This window comes from Protobothrops mucrosquamatus, unplaced genomic scaffold (assembly GCF_001527695.2).
Source record: "Protobothrops mucrosquamatus isolate PMUCROS unplaced genomic scaffold, P.Mucros_1.0 scaffold46, whole genome shotgun sequence".
Classification (NCBI taxonomy): Eukaryota; Metazoa; Chordata; class Lepidosauria; order Squamata; family Viperidae; genus Protobothrops; species Protobothrops mucrosquamatus.
In genome coordinates this window covers 1,280,756-1,304,102 of record NW_015386428.1, presented here as the reverse complement: position 1 = coordinate 1,304,102, position 23,347 = coordinate 1,280,756, and the positions used below count along the sequence as shown (strand labels likewise).

At 47.8% G+C, this 23,347-nt stretch overlaps 1 protein-coding gene across 1 annotated transcript in view; it reads right to left on the bottom strand.

Annotated features, from left to right (window-relative positions):
• MACF1 (microtubule actin crosslinking factor 1) overlaps positions 1 to 23,347 on the bottom strand; it is a 224,806-nt gene that overhangs the window by 134,477 nt on the left and 66,982 nt on the right. The window contains exons 4-13 of the mRNA XM_015811630.1: positions 21,366 to 21,443; positions 19,361 to 19,453; positions 9,016 to 9,182; positions 7,386 to 7,498; positions 6,165 to 6,271; positions 5,432 to 5,551; positions 3,486 to 3,581; positions 1,995 to 2,122; positions 1,717 to 1,810; positions 913 to 1,067 (exon numbers count right to left, since the gene is read on the bottom strand). Of these exons, the coding sequence (XP_015667116.1) occupies positions 913 to 1,067; positions 1,717 to 1,810; positions 1,995 to 2,122; positions 3,486 to 3,581; positions 5,432 to 5,551; positions 6,165 to 6,271; positions 7,386 to 7,498; positions 9,016 to 9,182; positions 19,361 to 19,453; positions 21,366 to 21,443 (1,151 nt within the window). The remainder of the gene's footprint in view (positions 1 to 912; positions 1,068 to 1,716; positions 1,811 to 1,994; positions 2,123 to 3,485; positions 3,582 to 5,431; positions 5,552 to 6,164; positions 6,272 to 7,385; positions 7,499 to 9,015; positions 9,183 to 19,360; positions 19,454 to 21,365; positions 21,444 to 23,347) is intronic.

Here is a 23,347-nt window from a genome sequence, read left to right as displayed (position 1 = left end):
AAAAGAAGGACTAGGGGTGACATGATAGCAGTGTTCCAGTATCTGCCACAAAGAGGAGGGGGTCAACTTATTTTCCAGAGCACCAGAAGGCAAGACAAGAAACAACGGATGGAAACTAAACAAGGAGAGAAACAATCTGGAATTAAGGAGAAACTTCCTAACAGTGATTAACAATTACAATTAACCAATGGAACAGCTTGCCTTCAGACATTGTGGATGCTTCATCACTGGAGGTTTTTAAGAAAAGACTGGACAGCCACCTGTCCGAAATGGTCTAGGGTCTCTGGCTTGAGCAGGGGGTTGGACTAGAAGACCTCCAAGGTCTCTTCCATTCTGATTGGTTGATTGAAGAGGCAAGGTTGGCAGAGAATCACATATACACACAACTGCAAACAGAGTACTGGAAACTTCCTGACCCTCTATTTATTAATCCCATTTATATGGCCATCCATCTCACAAAAGGTCTCTCTGGGTGGAGTACAATAATCAATAAAACAACTATACATAAAATCACTCATTATTAAAATATAACAGATTGTTAAAAATGAAAAAGCCCTTGACATGACCATGATCAAGCCCAGAATTATGGTCATAAGTTGTAGTTGTAAATCGAGTCATTATGTGACCAGGCGTGTCCCAGTTTGTGTGCTTTATGTTTTTGGGTTTCATTGGGCTGCAGATATTATAACATTTATACTTGTATGAAATGATTCCCATGAGAGTGCAGCGCAGTATAAATTCAGTATGAATCGGTCAGCTGGAATGTCACGGGGCCTGTCCAGGCATTACAAGGTCCTCAGACTGGCCCAAGACCAAGCGTCCTTTGGAAGACGGAGGATCCACCCTTTCCCCAGACTTGAAATGCTCTTAAATGCTCCTTTCTAAGTTCAGCTGTCCACAAACATCACTCACTTGAAGACCAGCTCCTCCAACTGGTAATAGTTCTCATCCCGGAGTATCTGAACATCCGTCTGTAGCAGTCGGAGGAGTCCTTCACACTCTTGGAGGTACATGATGACGTCGGATTCATACTGCACCGGCTGGCCCGACTCCAAGTGTGTTTCATCCTGGCAAGAGATAATTTAAGGTTATTCCCTCTTTGAGGAAGATGCCCAAAACCTCTGGCAGAAGAACTCTGAAGTCATGAAAGGGAACCGATCTTAAAAAAGGTGTCAGCCGAGAGTACAGTGTGATACGGGATTGCTTCTCTGAAGGGTGTCAAAGACCAGAGCATTTCTGCACATGTAGCAAGAAAGGCTGCAATGCTTGATAAAGGCAAGAGAAGAAAGGGCAAGTGGAACAGGAGAGACAGTGAAACAGGAGGAGGAGGAGGAGGAGGAGGAGGAGGAGGAGGAGGAGGAGGAGGAGGAGATAACCAGAAGATGGAAGGGAGCAAGAAACAACGTACCATCGATGGGAGCCTGAGGAAAGCACAGGGGCCAAGGACAGAGCAAGAGGAGGTCCTACAAGCAGGAAGCGACTGCAGGCAGACAAAGCAACTTCCAGCTACAAATGGTGAAATGTCTGGCACACTTAATTAGCAGCTAGTTCCCTAGCTCTGTTTTCCTAACGACAGAGTCCAAGAACATGGGAGACTGTTTCAAAGGCCAGAAAGCAAGGTCCGTGGCCCCGAGAGACCAAAGGGGAGGCCACCCCCAGTGGCTGCAAGGGAGGGAGTGAAGAAGGGCCACAGGGAGGCCCAGAGCAGAGACTTACGGCCTGCAGCGTGTTCCGGGCCAAGGTGAGTTTTTCCTCGCAGCTGAGGGTCCCATTCTGAATCTTGTTTGCTCTCTGCAGCAGCAGCTCCAGTCTGCAAAATAAGCATCAGTCACTATTTCTAAGAGAATGGATGAGCCACTTCTTTCTCTAAGTAAAAGAATGTTTACTTTATGTTTATTTTTGTTTTCTCTCAAGACAAGAGTTTAACTTAAGCAGGCTTCGCAACATAGAGAAGAAACTTTCCCAGCCCTCACGCTGCCCAGCACGGGGCTCACCTTTCCACAGCCGGTCGCAGCAGCTTCTCGCGCTCCAGCATCTCTATGATCAGCTTTCCCCACTCTTCCTCCACGTCGTTGGGGTGGTAGCCCTGCGGCAGCTTCAGACGGCCAAATTCAATCCAGGCCTGGAAAACACAACAGAGGAGGAGAAGCCGTTTCTCCTGAGCCTGACCAGGGACACATCCAGTAGAAAGAGGTCCTCTCCTGGGCTTTGAGATCCAAATTATGCTTTCTTTTGTCTAGGTTGAGGTGCAGCAAATCAATCAATCAGAATAGAGCTGGAAGGAACCTTGGAGGTCAACTAGTCCATCCCCCTGCTCAAGCAGAAGACCCTATACCATTTCAGACAAGTGGCTGTCCAGTCTCTTCTTAAAAACTTCCAGTGATGAAGCACCAACAACCCTCTGGAGGGAAGCTGTTCCACTGGTTAATTGTCCTCACTGTCAGGAAGTTTCTCCTTAATTCCAGGCTGCTTCTCTCCTTGATTAGTTTCCATCCATTGTTTTTTGGAGATAATGAGAATTACCTACCAGGAAATTCTCCTCTGCAACAACTGTATGTTGCCCAACAATACTGTTTGGACAACATTTAGAGGTAAGAAAAGTCTTAAATAACTTAAGGGGCAGTAGGCATGGTGTAAATTCACCAAGCTGAGTTTGAACTAAATTTCAGTCATGGAAAACAATTAGGGAGCAGCAGCCAGAGGTCAGGCTAAGAGAGGGAGGTACAGTTGTGGCCCCAGAATTTGGCAGCAGCCTACTTGGGGAAGAAGAAGGGCCTGATCCACCACCTTCCTTAATCTTCCACGCTCCCCTAAAATGGTCTTCCCAGGAAAACTGCTACTGGCCCTGCATATTTAGTACTACAGAGAATTAGAACAGAGACTTGGTTCATGCTATAAAATTTCACTGGGGGAATTGTGTGCAAAGCTGGACTCAGAGCTTACTTGTAACTGACACGCAGGTGACAGATTTAAGGGAACACAGAACTGAAATTCTGGGCCATCCATTAAAAGTCAAATTACCAAATCACAGTGGTAATTTGCAACTCTTGTTATAAGATACCCCAATGCATCTATGCAAATCTGGAAACTTCTGGTCTTGCGCGGTAGCGACTGGTTGCGGGCTTGCGAACCGCCGCACCCCTGTGGCTAATTTTCGTCCTGCCTGGAGACCCTAATGGGTCCAAGCCACCCCGGAGAGGCGGCGAAGAAAGAAGGGTGCCCCAGTGACTCTGGAATGACGGCGGTCGTTCCATTCGTCTTGGGGAAAGCCTTAACTCAAGGTTTGCAAAGAAGACATTTTGGGGAAAAGGGGAAATCAACTAAATGTACTACGTGGATTATGGATTATAGAAACCAATTGTTAATGATTTTTCTTTACAAATGTAAACCCAGCAAACACACTGTTTACCAACTATTAAATGATTTATGTTTTAAAAAATCAATAAAATATATGGGGGGAAAATACATCTATGGAAGTCTCTTACCTCCAGCAATTTGTATAACTCTTCAATGCTTCTTTTTTCTAACTGTTTTGCTGGGATTTCTGTTTCTTTAAAGTGGATATATTGATTATAAAGTGCCTGCAAAATCAGAGGGATTTATCCATGAATCGTGTTTCTTGAAGAAGGTGAGATGCATCATATTTTGATCTGCAGAAAGTTCTTAGAAGCAAGAAGTGAGATCATAAAGGGTAGCTTCCCTACAGCTCCCTTCTCGCTGCCAATGCTGGCTCTGCCTCTTGATTATTTGGGCCTGTGTTGACTTTCAATCCTTTCCTGGCCTCCTCAGTCTCTCACAGAGAGCCAGGCTGATGCCTCATTCAGCAGAAGGCAGCTTCCCAGGACCTTCTGTTCAATCCTTTTCCAACTGTTAGTTTCTTTCCTGCAATCCTGCGGCCTGTCTATTCTTTGTTACGTTCCTCTGGATCATTCTTGTTCCTGACTCTAAATCCACAAGAACTCACATCCTGATCATCACATAAGCAGACTACTGCAACACTCTTTAAGTGGGGCTGCCCTTAATGCAGTTAACGTAGAAACTGTCGTTGGTGCAGAACCTACAGCCAGGCTATTAGCTGGGAAAATCAGCTCACGCAGAGGGATGCCCATTGTTGTACCAGTTATCAGTAATTTTCAGGATTCAATCAAAATAATGGCTATACAGCTGCACATGGCCTACTGCCAAGGTACATCAGAATCTGCCTTATTATGTCCGAGGCTGCCTGCCCAGTCCAGATAGGTAAGAGATTCCCACCCCCACAAAAAGACATTTTCTGTAGTGGTCCTCATGTGGTGAATTAATGCCCTCCCCTTCTGACATTTCAGAGGTGCTGAAAATCTTTTTTTTTCCTCCAAAGGGCCTTTCAATGAGGTATTGTGGGCAACCATCTGTTTTAGCCATTCTGATGTTTTAAGGTGGGGTTTAGATGACATCGTGCATCCCCTAATGTCTGTGGACTGCGGTGGCATATCAAATAAACAACCAGAGCAAGCCTCTTTCCTAGCACTTAGCTAAAGCAGGAAAAGCCAGGCAGCCAAATGCTTCTCAGAGTCTTTCATTCCACTTCACTTCAGTTGCCAAGAGGAGCAGAAGGATGACACCCCACCCCCCCAAAAAAACACACACATTCCCCTTCCTCCTGTTCCCAACAAACAACTAATCCTGCTTCCTCTCCCAGTTTCATCTCTCTGCCTCTAGTGACCCAGACAGAAGCCCCAAAGGAAAGGGGAGGCGAGAAGTTGTTCCCCTCCACAACAGCAGCCTCGCAGATGACACCCTCACTCCTAGAGGAGGACCAATTCCCTGCCTCCCCCCCCCCCCCGCAACCTCAGTTCCAATAGCAGCGAACAACCAGAAGTCTTCTCCCTGGTGGCCAAATGTTTTCCTCTGCTTTCTGCTACTCCAGAGACTGTGCTGCCTCTAACTGGGAGCACTCCTGGTTGTCCCCAGGCCGGAGCCAAATAGAGATTGCACATCAGAAAACAGAGATAAAAAGAAACTATTTCTAAGACCCTCTCCAAAACAAAAAGCATCATGTTACTTCAGGGGCTGTGGTGATTGGGCCTTCAGTTTTTTTTTAAATAAAATTATTATGCCTTTATTACTTTTATTAAATAACAAACATACCCAATACTTTCCTTCTCTTACTTTGTCCTCAACAACAACCATGTGAGGTGGGCGAGGCTGAGAGAGAGGGACTGGCCTAAGGAGGGACTGGAGCTCACCCTGTCCTGGTTTCTAGTCTGGTGTCCTCAACCCCAGATAACCGACTCTCTGAGTTGGGATGTGATCCACAACTAAGCTCAACCAAAGCCACAGAATCAACCAGGTTTGTATTTTGGACAGAAGGGAGCTTCCACAAATGACGGTGCAGCAACTGAAATCAGGAGCTATTCCAGATTTGATAAGAGGAAAACTGGCCAGAACTTACCTTGAGCTTTACAGGGTTTTGGGGGAAAGATTTGTCAGACATCTGTATCGTATGCTGCTTGGTCCAGCTGATGAGTGTGTCCACACAGGTTTGATATTCTAACCACTTTGTGTCCACTTCCTACAAGGAAAAGGGAAAATCAAGGACAATCAAGTGGCACCGACAGGAAAGGAAACACCAGGTAAAAATATCCTGCTGAAGAAGAACCATCAAAATGGGGGGAAAGAAAAAAATAAACACTGAAATGCACGCTTTCTGTTCACTCTGCAAAATGGCTCAAGGCCAGTGCCAAGGTTCCAATGCAGCCAAGGAACAGCTGGGCAAGAGGGGATCTCAGTGCCTGCCTCTCAGTGCAGTAGAGGAAGCCGAAGAACAATCCTCACTTCCTAAAAGCTGAGTTTCCACCAAGAGGCAGCAAGAAAGAGGATCACATAGAAACACAGCTGACTTTCTAACCTGACATCTGCCAGATGACCCAGGCCACAACTGTCAGTTCTCTCCCAACACATCTCACACATAATATAAAGATGAGAAAGTTGAAGCTGGATAGCTCTTAAAGAATTCGAAACAGTTCTTTTACTGTATAAGTCCATATTATCACATCAGTTCATTGCCTTTCCCCGCATAGGTACACAGTGACATCATTCACTTGGAAACAACAGTGCTAAGAAGCTGCAGAAAAGCAAAATGTTGAGTGAACCCTCCAGGCTGAACAAAGAGTGGCAAAACTTACAGTGGCACTAATTCCTTCTCCTCCCTCCGGGACTTTGGGGAAGGCATCATAAATTGAAGACACATAAGTGATAACGGATTTTTCATCTGGTGAAGGGACATCAACATCTGAAAAAAAGAAAAATGACTTGTGTCTAAAGCTTTTTCACGACAGCATTACTTCACATTTCATGTAAGGGACTCAAGATTATGGGTGTGCTCCACTATGGAATATAAATTCTCTTATGAACCAAGAAGATATTATTTTCTCTCTTCTGCCCTGAAGTGGTGATTTTTTTTACCTACAATGAATAACATTCTCTCTCCTTCTTCAGCAAAATAATTAAGAAAGAGTTCTTACCATCTGTAATCTCAAGTTGCATAGTTCACAAGAAGCTATATGATGCACTGTTCAGACTGGGACTAAATGTAAGCTTCTACAGCAGCGGTTCCCAACCTTTTCTATACCCCACACCCCTAGAACGCTTCTGATATATTCTCACACACCCCTTACAAACGTTTGAAATAACGGCAACAAATTATGCATATACACGATAATTTTGAAAACCTAAGTTTTCGCACCCCCTGGAATATCATCTCGCACCCCCGCTTGGGAACCATTGCTCTACAAGAATCAGTGCAGATCTATTTTAATCAATTAAGTGTCTCCAGAAAGCCCAGAGGCCTAGATGCCTCTTGGGACAATGTTGGCTTTTTAATGGAAGCAAATTCTTAAAAGTGCTTTGGAAATCAGTAACGCTAGGGGTAGGCAACCTCGGCTCTTTTATGACTCATGGAGTCAGCTATGCTGACTCAGGAATTCTGGGAGTTGAAGTCCATGAGTCATAAAAGAGCCGAGGTTGCCTACCCCTGCGCTAGATAATAGTAATATAAGCGGTCCTCAACATATGACCACAATTGAGCCTACAATTTGGGTCATAAGCCATTGCTTCGTTATGCAAGGCACCACTGTGACCATTTCACTCAACAGCTACAATCCCAGCTCCCTCGTCCACTGCCGTTGTTAAGCAACCACACGGGGGTAGCTCAGGCTGTGGAGGAGGCCCTGGTTAAACTTCGCAAGCTACACCAGGATGCTGAGAAGTGAAGGAGGGTCCTACCTGACATGCTGCCAGTGTTGTAAACCTAGTTGGTTTGGTCTAAACTCTCTTGTCTTCCAGGGCCCAAGTTTCTTAACTTATCTCCACCAAATCCAACCTCCTGCCACTGTTCCCTCAATCACCTTCTGCATCCAGCAACCTGGTGACCCCCAGCCGTTCAGCAATCTCAAAGGCCTGCTCCAGATTCTCTCGGTTGCCTTGAATGTACACTCTCTCCATGTCCACAAGATCTGGTCTGTAGGAAACCGATAAACCAAACTATGATGATTCAGCACTTGCAAGCAAGCAGTACACATCTGCTAGAGAAGAGAAGGAACAGCCTCATCCCATTCTCCACCTGGGGACACAGACGTTACCAGAAGGCCTCTGTGAATGTGGATGATTTGCGAAGGGACATCCGTCAATGGTTAACGTCTGAGGAGGGCGTACTGAGAAGGCCAGGGTGCCGATGGCGTCCTTCTCTAACAGGGAAGCCCTCCTTGTGCAAAGGCAGCTCCATCCTCCTTTTGGGGAAGATCTGTGGGACCCTCTTACCTCCTCATACAAAAGTTATCTGATTTCTTAAGCACCCACCTCCCAAATCCCTGCAATCAGAACAGTTTCCAAACCTAAACCCTGTCTTAAGGTGGAATCACTCTAAAGTTTCTCAGTATGGAGGGATTCTAACCAAAATTTGCCTAAGAAAATTACATCCGTTTTCTTTTCACTGTTATGTTCCCAGTGGTGTTGACTGGTGGCTCTGGGATTTTAGCCCACAGAGCCTGAAAACAAAGCAAGCCCAAATGTTTCGATGCTGGCAAGCTAATCCCTTCTCATCCTAATATGATGAGTTGCAATGACTGGGAGTTTGTGGATGTAACTGAAACTTTCCCCACTCAGTGGAGGTTGCCTCACCCATGTGAACCTCTCAAGAATCAGAAGAAGCTGCAGAATCACATCTCAGAGTGGCTGCCTGTGCATTCAGGTTGGGCCACTCACCTTTTTTTAGGGTTGTTGGTCTTGTTTGGCAGTCAGAGAAAGCTCTGTGGGTGCTCTTAAACGGTTATTATTATTACTAGTAGAGGCGCTCGCATCGGCTACTAATAAATTACTAGCATTATTTAGTGTATTTTCTAAGAGGTTTTTTAAACAAACTGTCTCCAGGTGGTTTGGGAAAGACACAAAAACAATAAATCAAACCCAGCCAGGACATCACTGTTATTCAGAGTGAAAGGGGGTGATGGGAAAACACCCCAGAAATTAAGCCATTCATCTGGCTTCGGTACCGAGAAGGGTTGGGTGAAGGGGAGAGGTCTTCTTACAAGAAAAGCTTTGGGAACTGGTGGGGTGAAGAGGTGGGGATGCCACTACAGAAGGAAGCCCCTCAGTGACACTCCAGAGGCATCCTGGGGTCTGGCTGGCTGTAGGATTTTGATCCCAAATTCTTTATGGCCTCTACATAGAGCTGGGTTAAGCGTATGGCAGCAAAAAAACGCAGGTGAGCCGGCAGCTTTTTAATGTGCTTCCAGACTGCTTCTGGTTGCACAAAAAAATATATATCTTTCAATAAAGGTTGAAAAAAATAAAATTCAACAAAAGGTTCAATTCAATGAAATCGATTAGTCAGAAAAAGCGGCTTAGGAGCTCTCACTGACACCCTGGACATATCCAGTTGCAAAATACAAATCAGGCTCATTCCAGCATTAGAAGTGTCGCCTATTTTGGACAAATTTCCCTTACGTGGTTGAGACGGAGGAGAGGGCTTCTACCTACCGATATCTATGGATGACAGCGTTGAACATCTTCCCGTCGCTCCAACAGGAAGAGAAGTTGGTGCACTTGATTCCCACGTAACCAGCCGTTACTTTCTGTGACCACAAAAGGAGCTTTTCTTTAGCGGACATGTCCCCTGACTCTCCGCTGATGTAGATGTCAGAGATCTGAAAGATACAAACAGGTCCGCAAGGCCTTTAGATGGATCTCCACAGAACAGCCCATGTTCCAGTGACAGAGGAGGCCCAGCCAGGCACTGAGACAAGAGGACTGCTGAGGTTGTGAAGCAGGTGGTTTGTGTTGGGTTTCAAGGGGAAAAAAATGAGATGGATTCATGTGATCTGACTCTTTGGGGCAGTTTTCTTCACAAGACCCAACAAAACAAGAGAGAATTGTCATCTGGGAGAATATGTGATGCACTGTGATACAAAAATCCTACCAAGCCTACCAAACTGATCAAGCTCAAGGAAGCAAGAATTACTCAGATTTTAGAAAGATCTCTTTAATGTTAGATTGGGGTAAAGGCAGAGGCTTGGAAACCGCAAAAGGAATGCTCCGCACCCATCTGTGCAGAGTGATTTGAAACAGTCCTTCCCAGGTTTCCTTCCACCTGACCTAAGCTGTCGTTGATGAGATAAACAGAACTGTCTCTTGACTGGCAATTTCTTGCCTCCATCCTTCCTGTCCACTGTACAATCCTAGCCTTTATTCTTGAATAAAAAGCTAGGCTGCAGCTCATAAGCAGGTACCTCCTCTCCCCTTGAAGATCCACAGACAATGCAGGACACCGAGTGAGAAGGAAGCTGGGTCTGCTTGCATAAGAGCTCCTGTCCTGCTGAGACTCAAATGTCTCAGAGCTGCCCATTTCAACAGAGTCTGGAGAGAGCCTGGCATTCGGATCTCCCTCGCCCAGAATTTGCCACAGATCAAAAAGCAAAAGTTAAAAAGTCACCAAGCTGTTTTCTAGTCTTGTCCAAACAGGCAGGCCAAGCCGTCCACTACCAACTTCTTCAAGCCCTCTATCCTAAGACTTAAGGTTTAAATCTTAAGCCTCTTCCTCCTGCTTTTTTGAGTCAGCAGGCCCATTGCGACTGTCCTTTTCCCAGCCTTGAGACTGTATTGCCCACACACAATTGCTACCTGGTCTAAACAGCACCATCCTGCAACGCTACTTTGGCCCTTACTGGTTGTGTGACCAAGCAAACCAGCCCGGTGACAGCCAAAGTCACTGTTAATCCACGAACACCGGCTGGCAGTCACACACCACGATCCCAAATCCTTAATCTCTACCCACACCGACACCAAACAGCACCTGTAGGAGGACTGAAGTCATCCATTGGGGGTTTCCAAGAAAGCTTTTCTAACAGGCCTGTTCCTTCACAAAACAAATCCCAAGAGACCTTTGGCTTCCCCAGAATACGGACATGAGAACATGCTGGATGATGTTTACATCGCTTTAGAAATGCCCAGTAGCAAACTTGCGCATGGCAAGGGTAGGAAGCTGAGAGGAGGAAGAACTGGAAAGCTGTTTTGGATGATACCAAGTAGTCACTGGGAAAGAGGAACAGCCCTAAAATTTGATAGCATTTCTCCTTTCTCTGATCTACTTTACCTGGTTATTAGTGTTGGATAGATAAATGGAAAAAAGTCAGTGAGGAAGGAAAGACTCTTACCAGCCATCCAGGTATGTTCACCCCATCGAAATGGTGAAACAGACCAGACTCTAAGCAACCCAGCTTTCTCAAAAGCATAGGGGAGCTTAAAAATCAAACAAACATGCGTAGTAGATGAGATGGAGAGGGAATGGATGGCCAAAGTCACCCAGTTAGCTTCTATGATGGTGTGGGACAGGAATCTGGGTCCTCCTGGGCCTGGCCAATGACTTCTCCAATCCTCCACACGGGACGAAAGGGTTGGGGGGGAGGGGCCTGGGATCAAAGGGGACAAGCTTAATATCTGAGTCTTCTTTTGATTTAGGTAAAGAACTGTTGGGCGTTAAGTGAATTCTGGTCTACAAGAAAACCTCCGGCCCCATATGTCTACTTTCTATAACCTTTGCCCTACAATAACATTTTTCATGTTTAAATTCCATCTAACAAGAAATATGTCATATTATTCTTTTTTAAATGGCATTATTCTTGAAAAGCACATATCAGCTGGGTTATCTACGCTGATGATGAGCTTCTAGACTGGCTCCACTGCTCTCCGCCCCATCATCCCCCACTGGAAATTTGCAACTATCACTCTCTGGGAATGAAGACTTGAAAGGGGGGTTCCAGCACGCTCACCCACGAGAGAAAGTCAACAGAAGCGGCCAGTCTGGCAACAGTCACAATGAGAGCCTGGAATGGCCTTAGCTCTGCTCCTCGGAGCCAGCTGTGAGCCTCCAGACCTCTCTTGCCATCTCCAGCCCCTGGCTGTGCAGGTGGGGGCAGATGGAAGGCAAATCCCAGAACATCAGAAGGACACAAGGCTGAATATCTTTGTTGTAGAGAGTCAGACCAAGCAAGGTAACCTTCCTTCCTGCATCGCTATTCCATTTCAGATTACTCTGAAGGCCGATGTTCACAGGGAGAGTTGAGTGGCCAACAGCCTACACTATCTTTGAGCATCGGCATTTATTTTAGAACTTGTTCTAAGCAGCAGGGCTCAGCCCAGCATATCCCCATTTCCCTAAAAATTAGAAGATGTTCCACCACAAGATGCCCCCCTCAAACAGATCTGAGTTGAAGAGACTACACATCTCTCTCCTAAGGAGACAGAGAAGTCTGGAACTGCCACCCTGTGAGATGGTCAGTGAAGTGTATCATCCCACACCTTTAAGAGAAGATGGGGACTTACTTCACATTCGGTCTCTCTGGAGTTCACTATCTAAGCCAGGTCTGAGCCCTGGATCAAAAGACCAAACAAAATCTCTCAAATAAACTTGTGTGAATTGCTTTTACTTCCACACTGATTTCCTACAATTATTCCAGACAGCTGAAATTGTGCAACTTTGCAAATTATTCCCTCTTATTATCCTTCCCAATGAGAGCCCGGGAAGGGGCTCTTCCAATTTATCCAGATTGCACTCTAGGACCTGAATCCCATCCCAACCCGAATCCCAATATATGACTTCCATGATGGTTGCAACACCTCAGGCTTGCTCTGTCCTGCCCTAGTCTCAACGAGTTGGAAAAGAAAAACTGCACTGACCCCTCCTTTGGCTGGCTTGCGGCTTTCCTTGGTGGCTCTTCTCCCATTGGGTCCATCCGTTCTCCCAGAGGCAGGGCATCTCTCTCTGCAGAATGAAGCCCCAGCCGCCTTTGCCAGCTGATGCGTTGAGTCGCTGCCGTATCCCGAAGAGGACTGGAAAGCGCTGGAGGCTGACCCACTGAAAGACACCCTGCTTTGGGAGGCTGGGAACTTTGTGCTGATGCCCTCTTTTCTCTTGACAACAGGTGTTTCTGGTGGAGATGGAGGTTGCAGAGGATTCTCCATCCCTTTGAGCTCCACCTGATCCACCATAGGTGATGGCGTGGACAGCTCCGAGACTGTGCCCTTCTCTGCCGTATAAGAAGCTCCCCAAATAGTGCTCGATAGACTCTCGTTTCCTTCTTCACTACTCCAGTTCTTGTAGGACTCTTCCACCATTGTTGTCACTCCTTGTTGCTGTTGTAGGACTTCCAACTTTGGCTGAGCCCAAGAGCCCACCCCTGCCAGCTCTCCCAAGCGATTCTCCCCAGGTACTTCAGGCAAAGCCTCCACGGGCAGTGGCACCAGAACTGCTCGGCTGTTGCCCAAACCCACCGGCCTCTGAAGAACCACCAGTTGGCTTGCCACCTTCTCACAGTTCTGCTCTGCTGGGTTGTCTAGCAGGTGAGCAATGAATGTGGCTCCCTCTTCAAGAAAGTCTCCTGGGCTTCCAGGTAGGGAGAAGGTCTTGTCTGTCACCAGGTGAACTCGCTCCAGAGTCCCCTGAAACTTCTCCCTCACCTGCACGATGTGTCCTTGCTCCAGACTCTCCATCTTCAAATGTGGCCAAGCCTCCCTGTAGGAAGCAGTGCTTGGGTGGAAGCCCCCAGCCCTTCCCTCCTCCTCCTCCAGAGGAGACCCTCTGAATTTCTTTGATGCCTCGTTCTCGTCCTCCTGCTCAGCTGTCTCAGCCTGCGAGGAGGGTCTCTCTGTTCCTGGATCAGGCATCTCCGGGGCCATCGGCTTCTTCCCCTTCCCCTTCCTCTTCCGCCTGAAGCGAGCTTTCCTCTGCGGGGAGAGGGGAGCATTCCCCACCTCCCTGGCTGGTTCTTTCAGCTCTTTGACACAACCCAGAATATTTCCCATCTCCGTGGTGGTGCGCAGGGCTCCAGTGGCAATGCAGCGATGATGCTGCCACCGGCCTCCTGGAGAAATCCCAGCAGCTGCTTCATCAGATTAGGTGCCCATTTGAAAAATGCACACAACTGCAAGCACGCTCACACTCAAATACGAACACACACCCGCACATCAAGATGCTCCTCCTGCTGAGCCGCTGCCGTTTTCAGACAGCCATCTTACGAGGCTGGGAGCTGAAGGGAGAGACATTCAGAGCACCTCACTGCAGTTCAGAAATCACTTGACCCAAAAGCAGCCAGAGACGCGATTGGCTGCAGCGGCTTCTCTCCAAATATGAGGTAATGGGAGGGCTCCCCTGGCAGAGAGAAAGCCAGAGCCAGACAGAGGCAGAGGCGGCAGCGGCGGTGGCGGCAGGAGGGAGGGAGGGAGGGAGAGGCTGCTGAGGGGTGTGGCACCAAGGCAGAGAGATGGAAATCGGGAGACAAAGTTAAAAAAAAAAGCACAACAAAAAACAAGGAGAGGAAGGTGGGGTGGGAAAGAGCGAGCGGGGAAGAATGGGAGACACCCAAAGAGAAAGAAACCGAGGAGGAGGCATTGTGCAAAGCCACCGAGAGGCGGCAGCTGCTGCTGCTGCTGCTGTGCTGGCGGATAAACTCCATCCAGGGATTTGTGCCGGAGAAGATTAACCTCAGCAGAGAAAGCCTCCTTCCGGCTGCCTCTAAGTACCAAGGCAGGCATTCTGGGGTGAAAAGCCACTCTCGGCTCTGAGGAGCATTGTGGAAAATGTATTTGGCAATGCTCCTCGGCCACACGGAGCATCCGGGGTGCCTCAACGCCCATTCAGTGGGGCTCAGTCAGCCAAACTACCCAGACCCCAGGCCCCCATCAGCTGCATCCATGTCCCCTCGGGGCGTATGAACCAAAGCGAGGAGAAAAGAGGCTACCCTGACCTGCAGCTAGAGACCAGTGTGGGACCCCGACTGCCCCTCCTTGGGAGGCTGGATGTTGAGGAGGACACTGGGCACCTCCTAGCGCATCCGGCCAATGGGCAGCCTGGAGCTCAGAAGAGCCTGTGTCATCTTGCAAAGTAACTGCATCCCCCCCCCCCATGCAACCAGGTATTTCTTAAATTGTAAAAAAACAGCATCAGAAACAGGTAATCTGGTGTCCACCGGATGTTCTCAATTCCTACCAAAGCCACCGAGCACGGCTCACGGCATTACAGCATTGCAGAGTATAACACTTTCAGTATTTTCTTAAACATGCATAGCCAGAAAAGCTAGACGGAACTTTGGAGGTCCAACTCAGATGGACTTCTCACGAAGCACAAAACGACCCGGTGGAATTCATTGCCACAAGATGTGATAAAAATCATGACCTGGACAGCTTTAAAAGATGGGAGATGGATTTCATAATTGTTACTCCAAGGACAGAGGCGGCAGCTTGCTAGGGAACAAGAAAGGGAGAGGCCTCCACCTTCTGCTTGTGGAGCCCCCGGAGACATGAGGCTGGCCACTGGAAAACACAATCCTGGACCAAGATGGGCCTTGCCCTGATGCAGCAGGGCTGCCCTGGCATCCTTAACAGGAGCTCTCCTTCCTCAACCCAGCCACAGGACGTCTACAACGCGGGAGGAGCCTGGGGGAATAAACAGGGCCGGGCTATTGCCTCTCCCCCGTTCTGTGGAAAACTGCCATTCTAGCTGTATGCTAAGCGGAAATGTGGGACAGGGGAGCCAAAAGCTTAGCAGCTGCTGTATCTAAATAGTCACTTCAATTTGGGGGAGCCAAAGGTCACTAGAAGCTGCACTTCCTTTTTCCAAATTTGCCTTCTGGGTCTAAAGAAAAGTAATTTTCTTAATGGCAAGAAACTTCCTGAAGTTGGGGAAAGCAATATAGGCCCCCTCCCTCTTCCTCGTTCATCCCCTTCAGCCAACGTGTGGAATAGACGATGTTTCTCAGCCTCAACAACTTCAAGATGGACGGACTTCATCTTCCAGAATTCCCTATGCTGGCTGGGGAATTCTGGGAGTTGAAGTCCATGTATCTGAAGATTGGTGAGGTTGAGAAACGCTGGTCTAGGAACATTTCTGCGAAAGGCCAAAGAGCAATGAGTGCCACAATGCTCTCTGTGGGGAATTCAGACCCACAGACATAAATTCCCCACAGAGTCCAGATCAGGAGGGACAGGGAGGGTTTCCTTCCGGTTTGGAAAAGAGAGCAGGCCAAAGCCAACTCTTCCCACGAAGCGGCCTTGACAGTGGAGGGTTTCCTGGAAGAGCATCGGTTCCGAGTTTTTGGAGCAAGAAGGGAGAGTAGATTTTTTTCTATCCACCAAATTAATCAGAAATTATCCCCCTTTAGCTGAACTGGCATCCCTTTGATTGCCTGGGCTCTTCAGTTGGGGGCAGAGCAGGCTGTACACCATCAGCCTGATCCACCAGTTGCGGCCTTTTCTGGACCGGGACGCCTTGCGCACAGTCACTCAAGCTCTCGTCACCTCCCGCCTGGACTACTGTAATGCTCTCTACATGGGACTCCCTTTGAGGAGCACCCGGAGACTACAACTGGTCCAGAATGCGGCCGCGCGGGCGGTGATGGGAGGGACTCGTTACTCCCATGTGACACCNGATTTTAGTTAGGGACGATTTTTAATACAATTTTAATTACGACACAGCTACCAATATTTGGCTTTTAATTTGGTCTTAGAGGGGTTTTTTTATTTTTGGTATTTATTTATGTATTGTATTGTTATTTGTTTTTAATATGCTGTGCACCGCCCTGAGTCCTTCGGGAGAAGGGCGGTATATAAATCAAATTAATAAATAAATAAATAAATAATAAATCAGCCGCCCACAAGACATTCACTCCCCTCTTTTTCATTCTAGGCAATTATCATCATCACCCTTAATTAATTTGTGCTTTTGAACACACACATTTCACAACGAAAGACATCAGCTGGTCCATACAAAGGAAGGCCTTTACACCATGCAATTGTTGTTGGGAGCTGCTCAGAGTTGCTTTAGATGAGCAGCCATACAAATCTTTTAAATAAATAAAATTAAATAAATAAATCTAGTTTTTAGGAAAGGAGATGAAAAGCTGCTTTTCCTTTTCACCCAGATGTAATTAACTCTGCCATGGACCCATCCTCCTCCTGTATTTTGCCATCCCGTTCGGTTTGCCCTCCCCTCCAGCATCTACTGAAAGGCAACTAGCTGTCTGCTCTGATTAGTTTACTTACCTACTTACCTACCAAATTTATATAACTGTCCATCTCACAAACAGTTATTTTGGACAGTGTACAAGATTAGAAACAATAAATGTAAAAAAAGTCAGTCATTGTTAAAATTTAACACAGTCATTATTTTAAGAAACCATACAGCATAAGCGAGAGCCAGTATCAGCCACAGTGATGAAGCCATTGTAATATTTCACACGTCCCATGGCACCCCCAGGCCTGGTGACACAGCCGGGTCTCGAGGGCCCCCCTGAACATCAGCAGGGATGGAGCTAACTTCACTTTGGGAGGGGGGAGAGAATATTCCATAAAGCCATGGCAAAGAAGGCCCACCCCCTGGGACCTGCCGAGGACCCACAGCAGGCCTTTACCAGACCAGGCGGGGAGAGGATGGTTCCACAAGTAATCTGGTTCTATGTTATGAAGGGTTTTAAGATCAAACCAGCACCTTGAATTGGACCTGGAATCAAACTGGCAACCAGTACAACTCGTGGACCAGAGGCGTAGCATGCGCTGTTCTGGAAGTGCACATTCTGCACCAGCTGAAATGGTTAGGGTGGACCCTGTTCGAGACGGCTCAGGAGAAAATTATTGTTGCCCTTTGTAATGGAAGAGAAAGGAAGCATCGGGCCCGTCCTTTCCTTCTCCCTCCTCAACAGCAGCAGTAAATCCAAATGGCTCTCAAGGAGCTCCTATGGATCTGCAGAAAACATGAGGGATTGGGAGGAGCCCCCCCCCCCCAGGTGTCTTTTGCTCCAGCCTAGCTGAGTTATTCTTTCCATCCCCGCCCAAACAGCAGCAGCAGCAGCAACAGGAAGCTTCTGGGCATGAGCACCTTCACAGGGGCTCCTCTGCAGTCAGACCCCTCCCCATTTCGCCTGCACGTGTTCTTGAGGCAGCAGTGCCATCTAGTGCCTGCCTGGCCAGAAATGGAGGAGGGGTCAGGGGGATGAATAGCACACTGGTGTTGGCTCGGTTCAGACCTGGTCTCCTTTGGCAGATGCAAGACGGCGCGACAGGAGGCCATGAAGGCTGAGCCTACCTCAGCTTCTGCAGAATCCACCCAATTCCTGAGCCACTTCAGGAAATGATGGCAGTGGGATAAACCTCTGAATGCAATAACATAATGTGGTTTTTAAAACAGAACTATTATCTGGCAGACAATAAGTTAATGGATTTCTTTCAGGTCCATTGATGCTGGTCCTTTTGCATTTCTAAATAGCCCCCGCCCCCCACCGGTCCATCAGGTGGAGGCAAGACCTACAGCAACACACCGGGCTAGCCCTGATGACGTTCCAGCTCAGGGTCAGGATTCAGCCCCTCTTAAGCCCAAAGCTGGGTTCTCCATGCAAGAGGAATGAAGAGGGGCTGGAATTCAGCAGTACAATTGGGGCAGGTGTTTTAAAGAAAATAACAATTAAAAATCATACTACTGAAACTTATTTTTTTCCAAAAAAAAATTAATTTTACCCCATGAAAGGCAACATATCAACTCTATTACGCTCAATGAAGACACACACACACCCCCCGCATCCCCTTCTGGCCCTCGGTAGACCCTTTTTTTTCCTAACTGGAAAAGAATTGGCATCTCAATCACTTGTGGCTTTAGGAAGCTCCCCTCCCCTCCCCTGGGAAGCAGGTCCCAACAGAAGAGAGCTCTCCAGCTCAGGGCTGCTCTGTGGAGTTCCGGTGCTCTCTGAGCTGGGTTGTTTTCTTGCAGATGCACTGATGATGTTACCTACTTGGGTAATGAAAAAGTTTCAAGCAAATAACCCAGCTGAGAGAGCACCCAGAATGTCCACCCTGCTCGCCCAAGCTCCTTGCCAGCCACCCGTCTCTCCATCCCTTGCCCCTTCCGTAGCAGAGAAGGCGACCCAGGGAAATGTTTGACAGGATGGAAAGATCTCGCAAACAACGCCTGGTGAGGAGAAGAAAGAGGTGGGCCCTTTACTCTTCCTTTGAGTTTTTAGGCGGAGATCCACGGCTTCTGAGGCTGTAACTCACCAAGAAATTCATGAAAAATAGAGACTGGTGTCATCTCTTCTGTTATTCTGTTAAATCTCCTACTGCAGCTCTAGCTAACGAGGATTCAGGGAGAAAGAAACTGCCTGCAAACTTACAATCACGCAACTCTTCGCTGAGCAGCAAGACTCTGCTCCAATTATTTGAGACTCTCAGATTTTCAGGCATCTTTCCGTGTTTAGGAGCAATCTAAGTACTAATCTCTGCCTTGATATTCAGTGTGCTTCTTATTGTTAAAAGGCCAGTTTGGTGTAGTGATTAAAACACGAGGCTAGAAACTGGAAAACCCTGGATTCTAGTCCTGCCTTAGGCATGAAGCCAGACCTTGGGCCAGTCACTCTCTCTCAGCCCTAGGAAGGAGGCAATGGTAAACCAACTTCTGAAAAACCTTGCCAAGAAAACTGCTAATCCAGGAAGCTGCCAGGAGCCAACATGGAATCAAAGGTCCCTCTCTGAGCCTTTAAAGGTAATAAAAAGGTAATTACTTTGCAATGTGGGATTGCAGCCACCCCTTCCCCAAAACACAGCATGCCCATTGTTCACCCACCGCACACAGCCAGGCAACTTCACCTAGAGGAAAGGTCCCTTCCCGACCACCTCAGGGATGATCTGGGAGCTCCTAACAGAAGCAGATGTAATGAGTGAATCACAGAAACCACCAACGGGAAAGCTGTTTATTCTCCCTGACCGGAAAGGCGATTAACTGGCCAGCGAATCCACCTCAGGCCTCCTCCTCCTCCTCCTCCCCTCCAGAACAAAGCCAGGCTCTTACCTGGAAATGAAGGATAATCGTCCAGATCAGACCCAGGGTGAGTTTCGGGTTCCCATCGGTGATGTCATCGTTACGAATGTTCACCAGTTTCACCTGGAAATGGGACCAAAGAGGAAGATCAGGCAGAGCCACAGGGACCGCTCCGACAGCTGTGCCATGTAAAATACTGAAATATATTCATTGTTCATTATGCACATGAGTTTTAATTTCACAATATACTTTAGATGCTCCAAATGGTCACGTTCCTACAAAGCTTCCACTGTGACACTTTTCAAACATTCAGGCCCTACAGCCAAGAGCTCATCTCTGCTGTATCTCTCAGCATGCAAAGGAGGTCACAAAGATTTCTTATCCCATTTCCATCCCAAGGATTATCTTTCCAAGAAATAACCTGCAGACCTTATAGAATGCAAACCTGCATGTGCTGGACCCACATCCTACACAACCAACCATTGGAAAGAACACAATGCCTCATTTTAATGGAACTGGGGGAAGGATACCGCTTGTAAGTAAAATACTTTTTAGATAGAGCGATTCACACAAATATGCTGCACGTAGCCAGATAATGCTCTCCCATGTATACAGAGCACACCCAACACGTTTTGCCAAGATTTCTCACACATCTGAACCAGAAGCTTATGGGGTCTTGTGTTCGTGAGAACCTCCCCACCTGGATCGTGCTGCAAAGAGGCAAACAGGGAGGGGAAGCAACTTGGGCCCGGATTGGAACGGAACCTGGAACATCCCTCGCTCCACCTCACTCTGCTGTCCATCAAGAGGCCTTCCGAGCCCATCCCTCGGCTGAGGGGTCTGTCTGGAAAGTCAGCAGTGCAGGGCCCAGAAGGTCCAGGATCTCTCCCTGGAGAGACAAGGAGCCTTTGGCCATACAGACAGACCTTGACTTACAACACGGAATCAAAGTTCCAATGGCCGGCTCCCTCCTGTAATAACACGGCCAAACCTCTGGCAATCGGCAGCCCAGCTGTAGTTAGGGCAGTTCCTCACTTAATGACTACAGCATTCTCTTTATGAACTTTACAACCCCTGCATTTACTAAAAGGCCACTGTGGGTCAGACTCATGACCAATCCATTTTACAACCACCATGACATCTAACTGTAATGGGCAGGCTCCACTACAGCTGTATGTCAGAGACTACCTGTGAGCAGATAGATTTACTGTGACACTTTCTGAAATTGGCCCAGATCCCCACCGGCCTGCACAAGTTGTTATCTCCTCAGACTCTCCTAGTCAGGGCTGGCTGTAGCATGGACCGGCTATGCTGGCAGCTTTCTCAGGCAGTGGCAGCTGGCTTGCTTAAGGAGAGATCCCTGCCAAGCAGTCAGGCCTGCATTCCTCCCCAGGATCACAACCTTTAGTGGAAGCCTCCTCTCCGTCTCTCTCAATTTGTTCTTGTTCATGCATCTTCTAACAATTTTTTTTGTAATGACTAAATCTGGATTCTCAAATGGTCCATATTCCTGTGTGGTTTTCCAAATTACTCAATTTTTGCAAACAATATTTCTGTCTCTGGGTGCATTTATATGTTCATTTCCTCAATATATACATCCTTCTTTGCCTAACAGGCCCCTCTAATTTTGTTTTGAAGACTGACAATATCCAGAAGTGTGACTATTTTGTCTGGGTCCCTAGGTTGGGGAGGTGTGGATGTAGTAGGCAGGTGGTGTGATGGTGGACAAGTTAGAAGTGAGACTGGTCTGAATCCCTTCCTATCACTCTGGAGCTTCAGATGGCCATTCTCTCTCAGCCTGGCATCCCTCACAGCACTGCTGGGGGACAAAAAGGGGAAGAAGTGAGGCCCTCATTCCCAAGCTCAACTAAGCGTGTAAGGTGGCTCCATGTCAAAAGGCAAACTCAGTTAACTTCTCCCCTCCCTCAACTTAAGTGCAACAAGCAAAGGGAATCCCATCTTTTGCAGGACACTAATGGTGATGAATGGGGGGAGGCACCACAGTCTCCTCCCCTGGGGGGGGCACAGGGCTTACCTGTCGCTGTTTGAGGAAGTCGAGCGCAATCTGCACGTTCTGCAGGCGATGGAAGCGCATCCTGCCCTTCTCTCGAGGCTGGAAAAGAGACAAAGGAGCTGAGCCCTTCTCAGAGGAAGGCAAACGCCTCCTGCTCTTGCAGTCCAGGGGAGGAGAGCCCTCCTCATTTATGGAGTCAAAAAAGGTGCTACCTGCACCCTGATTTCCTGAGAAAAGGGAGCACGAGAAAGAAACTCAAAATAACCGCACCCTGATTTTCTTTGGTGCAAAGTGGCAACAGAGGTCAGGAAACAGGCACGGGGTGCTCTTCATAGGACAGGACTAAGTGGAATGGCAGGACCTGGGGATCCTGTGAAGTTCCTTTCTGCCCGGCCTTACACTTCTTCTGCGCTCTCACGCTTCCCTCTCTCTCAGGAGCACCCAGGGGGCAAACTGGTGTGACAGGCAGGCGAGCGGGCAGTCAGCAGAGCAAAATGTTCCTTCGGCAGCACGAGACTCTCCTGGGAAGGATCCGGGTCTGTTTCTCCCCATGGAGGAAAACATTCTGCCTGATTTCTCTCCTGACGTTTCCCCACAATCTTCACTCTGACAGGTGGCTACCTACTGGCGTTCCCTTCTCAAACACACGACTAGTAATTTTGGAACCCCGTTCCCAACACACCCGGAAGCCTCAGGAGGGCTGGTCTGTGGTTACAAATCTGGGAACAAAAGAAAATTGTGGAAGTGTGCAAGACCCACAAAAAGGGCAAACTGTTGTGCGCTCACACTCCGTGAGTTAGTATTCTTCACACATCTCCACCTACCGACACCAGAAACACATCCAGATAATCCAGTGATTTCCTCACAGCCCTCAAGTTCTCAATGAAATCCCACTCCAGCCTCTGGGAGGGGAAAAGAAAGTCTGTAGTCCCTTTGAAGGAAAAGCAGCCTGCCTGCCTGCTTTATCCTTGGCAAGATCAACATTGATTCAAGCCGCCAAGGGTGACCTTGTAAAAGGGAAGCAAAGAAAAGACGCTCTTCTCCCTTGCTTTGTTGGAGGCCTCAGAGTGGTGGGCCTTGGAGTCTCCGGGATAGCACAACATTTGGGCAACTGTGTGGGGTTCTCAGGGTATGAAATGTGGGTGGCCACTCCTTCCCTTTGTTCCCCCATTTCCACTGGATCCTTCCCTTCCTTTGGCTTGCAGCATTTGGAGACATCCAGCTCCATCTGGCTCTTTTCTGGGCAGGTGATCTACCCATACACAGAGCTACAAAGGCAGCTCCAGAGTGGAATCCTGTCTTCATCCCACAAATTTAACCAGAAGGCCCTGGAAAAGATGCCATCTCTCAGGCTCACGTGCCATCTGTAATTTGGTTATTTCCCTGCTTCTTAGAAGATGCTGGAAGTCCTGCCTGAAATCTGAGGTATTTCTGGATTATCGGAATGTGTCCCAGTTGCTACTGTTGCTCCAGGGTGGGCATTGACCTACTGTATCTTCCTCCTCCTCCTCCTCCTCCTCACACTCTTCACTGCCCAAGTGACTCCAGGGTGGGACTTTCAGCAAGCAAAGAGTCTTCTGCCCTGCGGTTTCCTGGTGCTAATAAATAGGATGGACAATAAGTACTAAATGACACACACCCAAAAAAAATGCCACACTCCACAAATACACAGGAAGAGCTGACTAAAAATGAATTTTCAAATGCACAGCTCCTCCAAGGAAAAGATGCCCAGTAGTGAAGCTCTTTTACCACGAAAGATAGATAGGGCAGCCTAGAAAAGTCAGTGCCCTCCTAACCATACCCAAGCACTCCGAGTTTGTTGGCGATGTCCATTTTGCTCTATGAGTTCATGGTGACCTAACCCTACCCTAAGTGGAAATTTCCTTTAATGGGATTTTCCCATGTATTTTATCAGGAAACATAGATAGGGCAGCCTAGAAAAGTCAGTGCCCTCCTAACCATACCCAAGCACTCCGAGTTTGTTGGCGATGTCCATTTTGCTC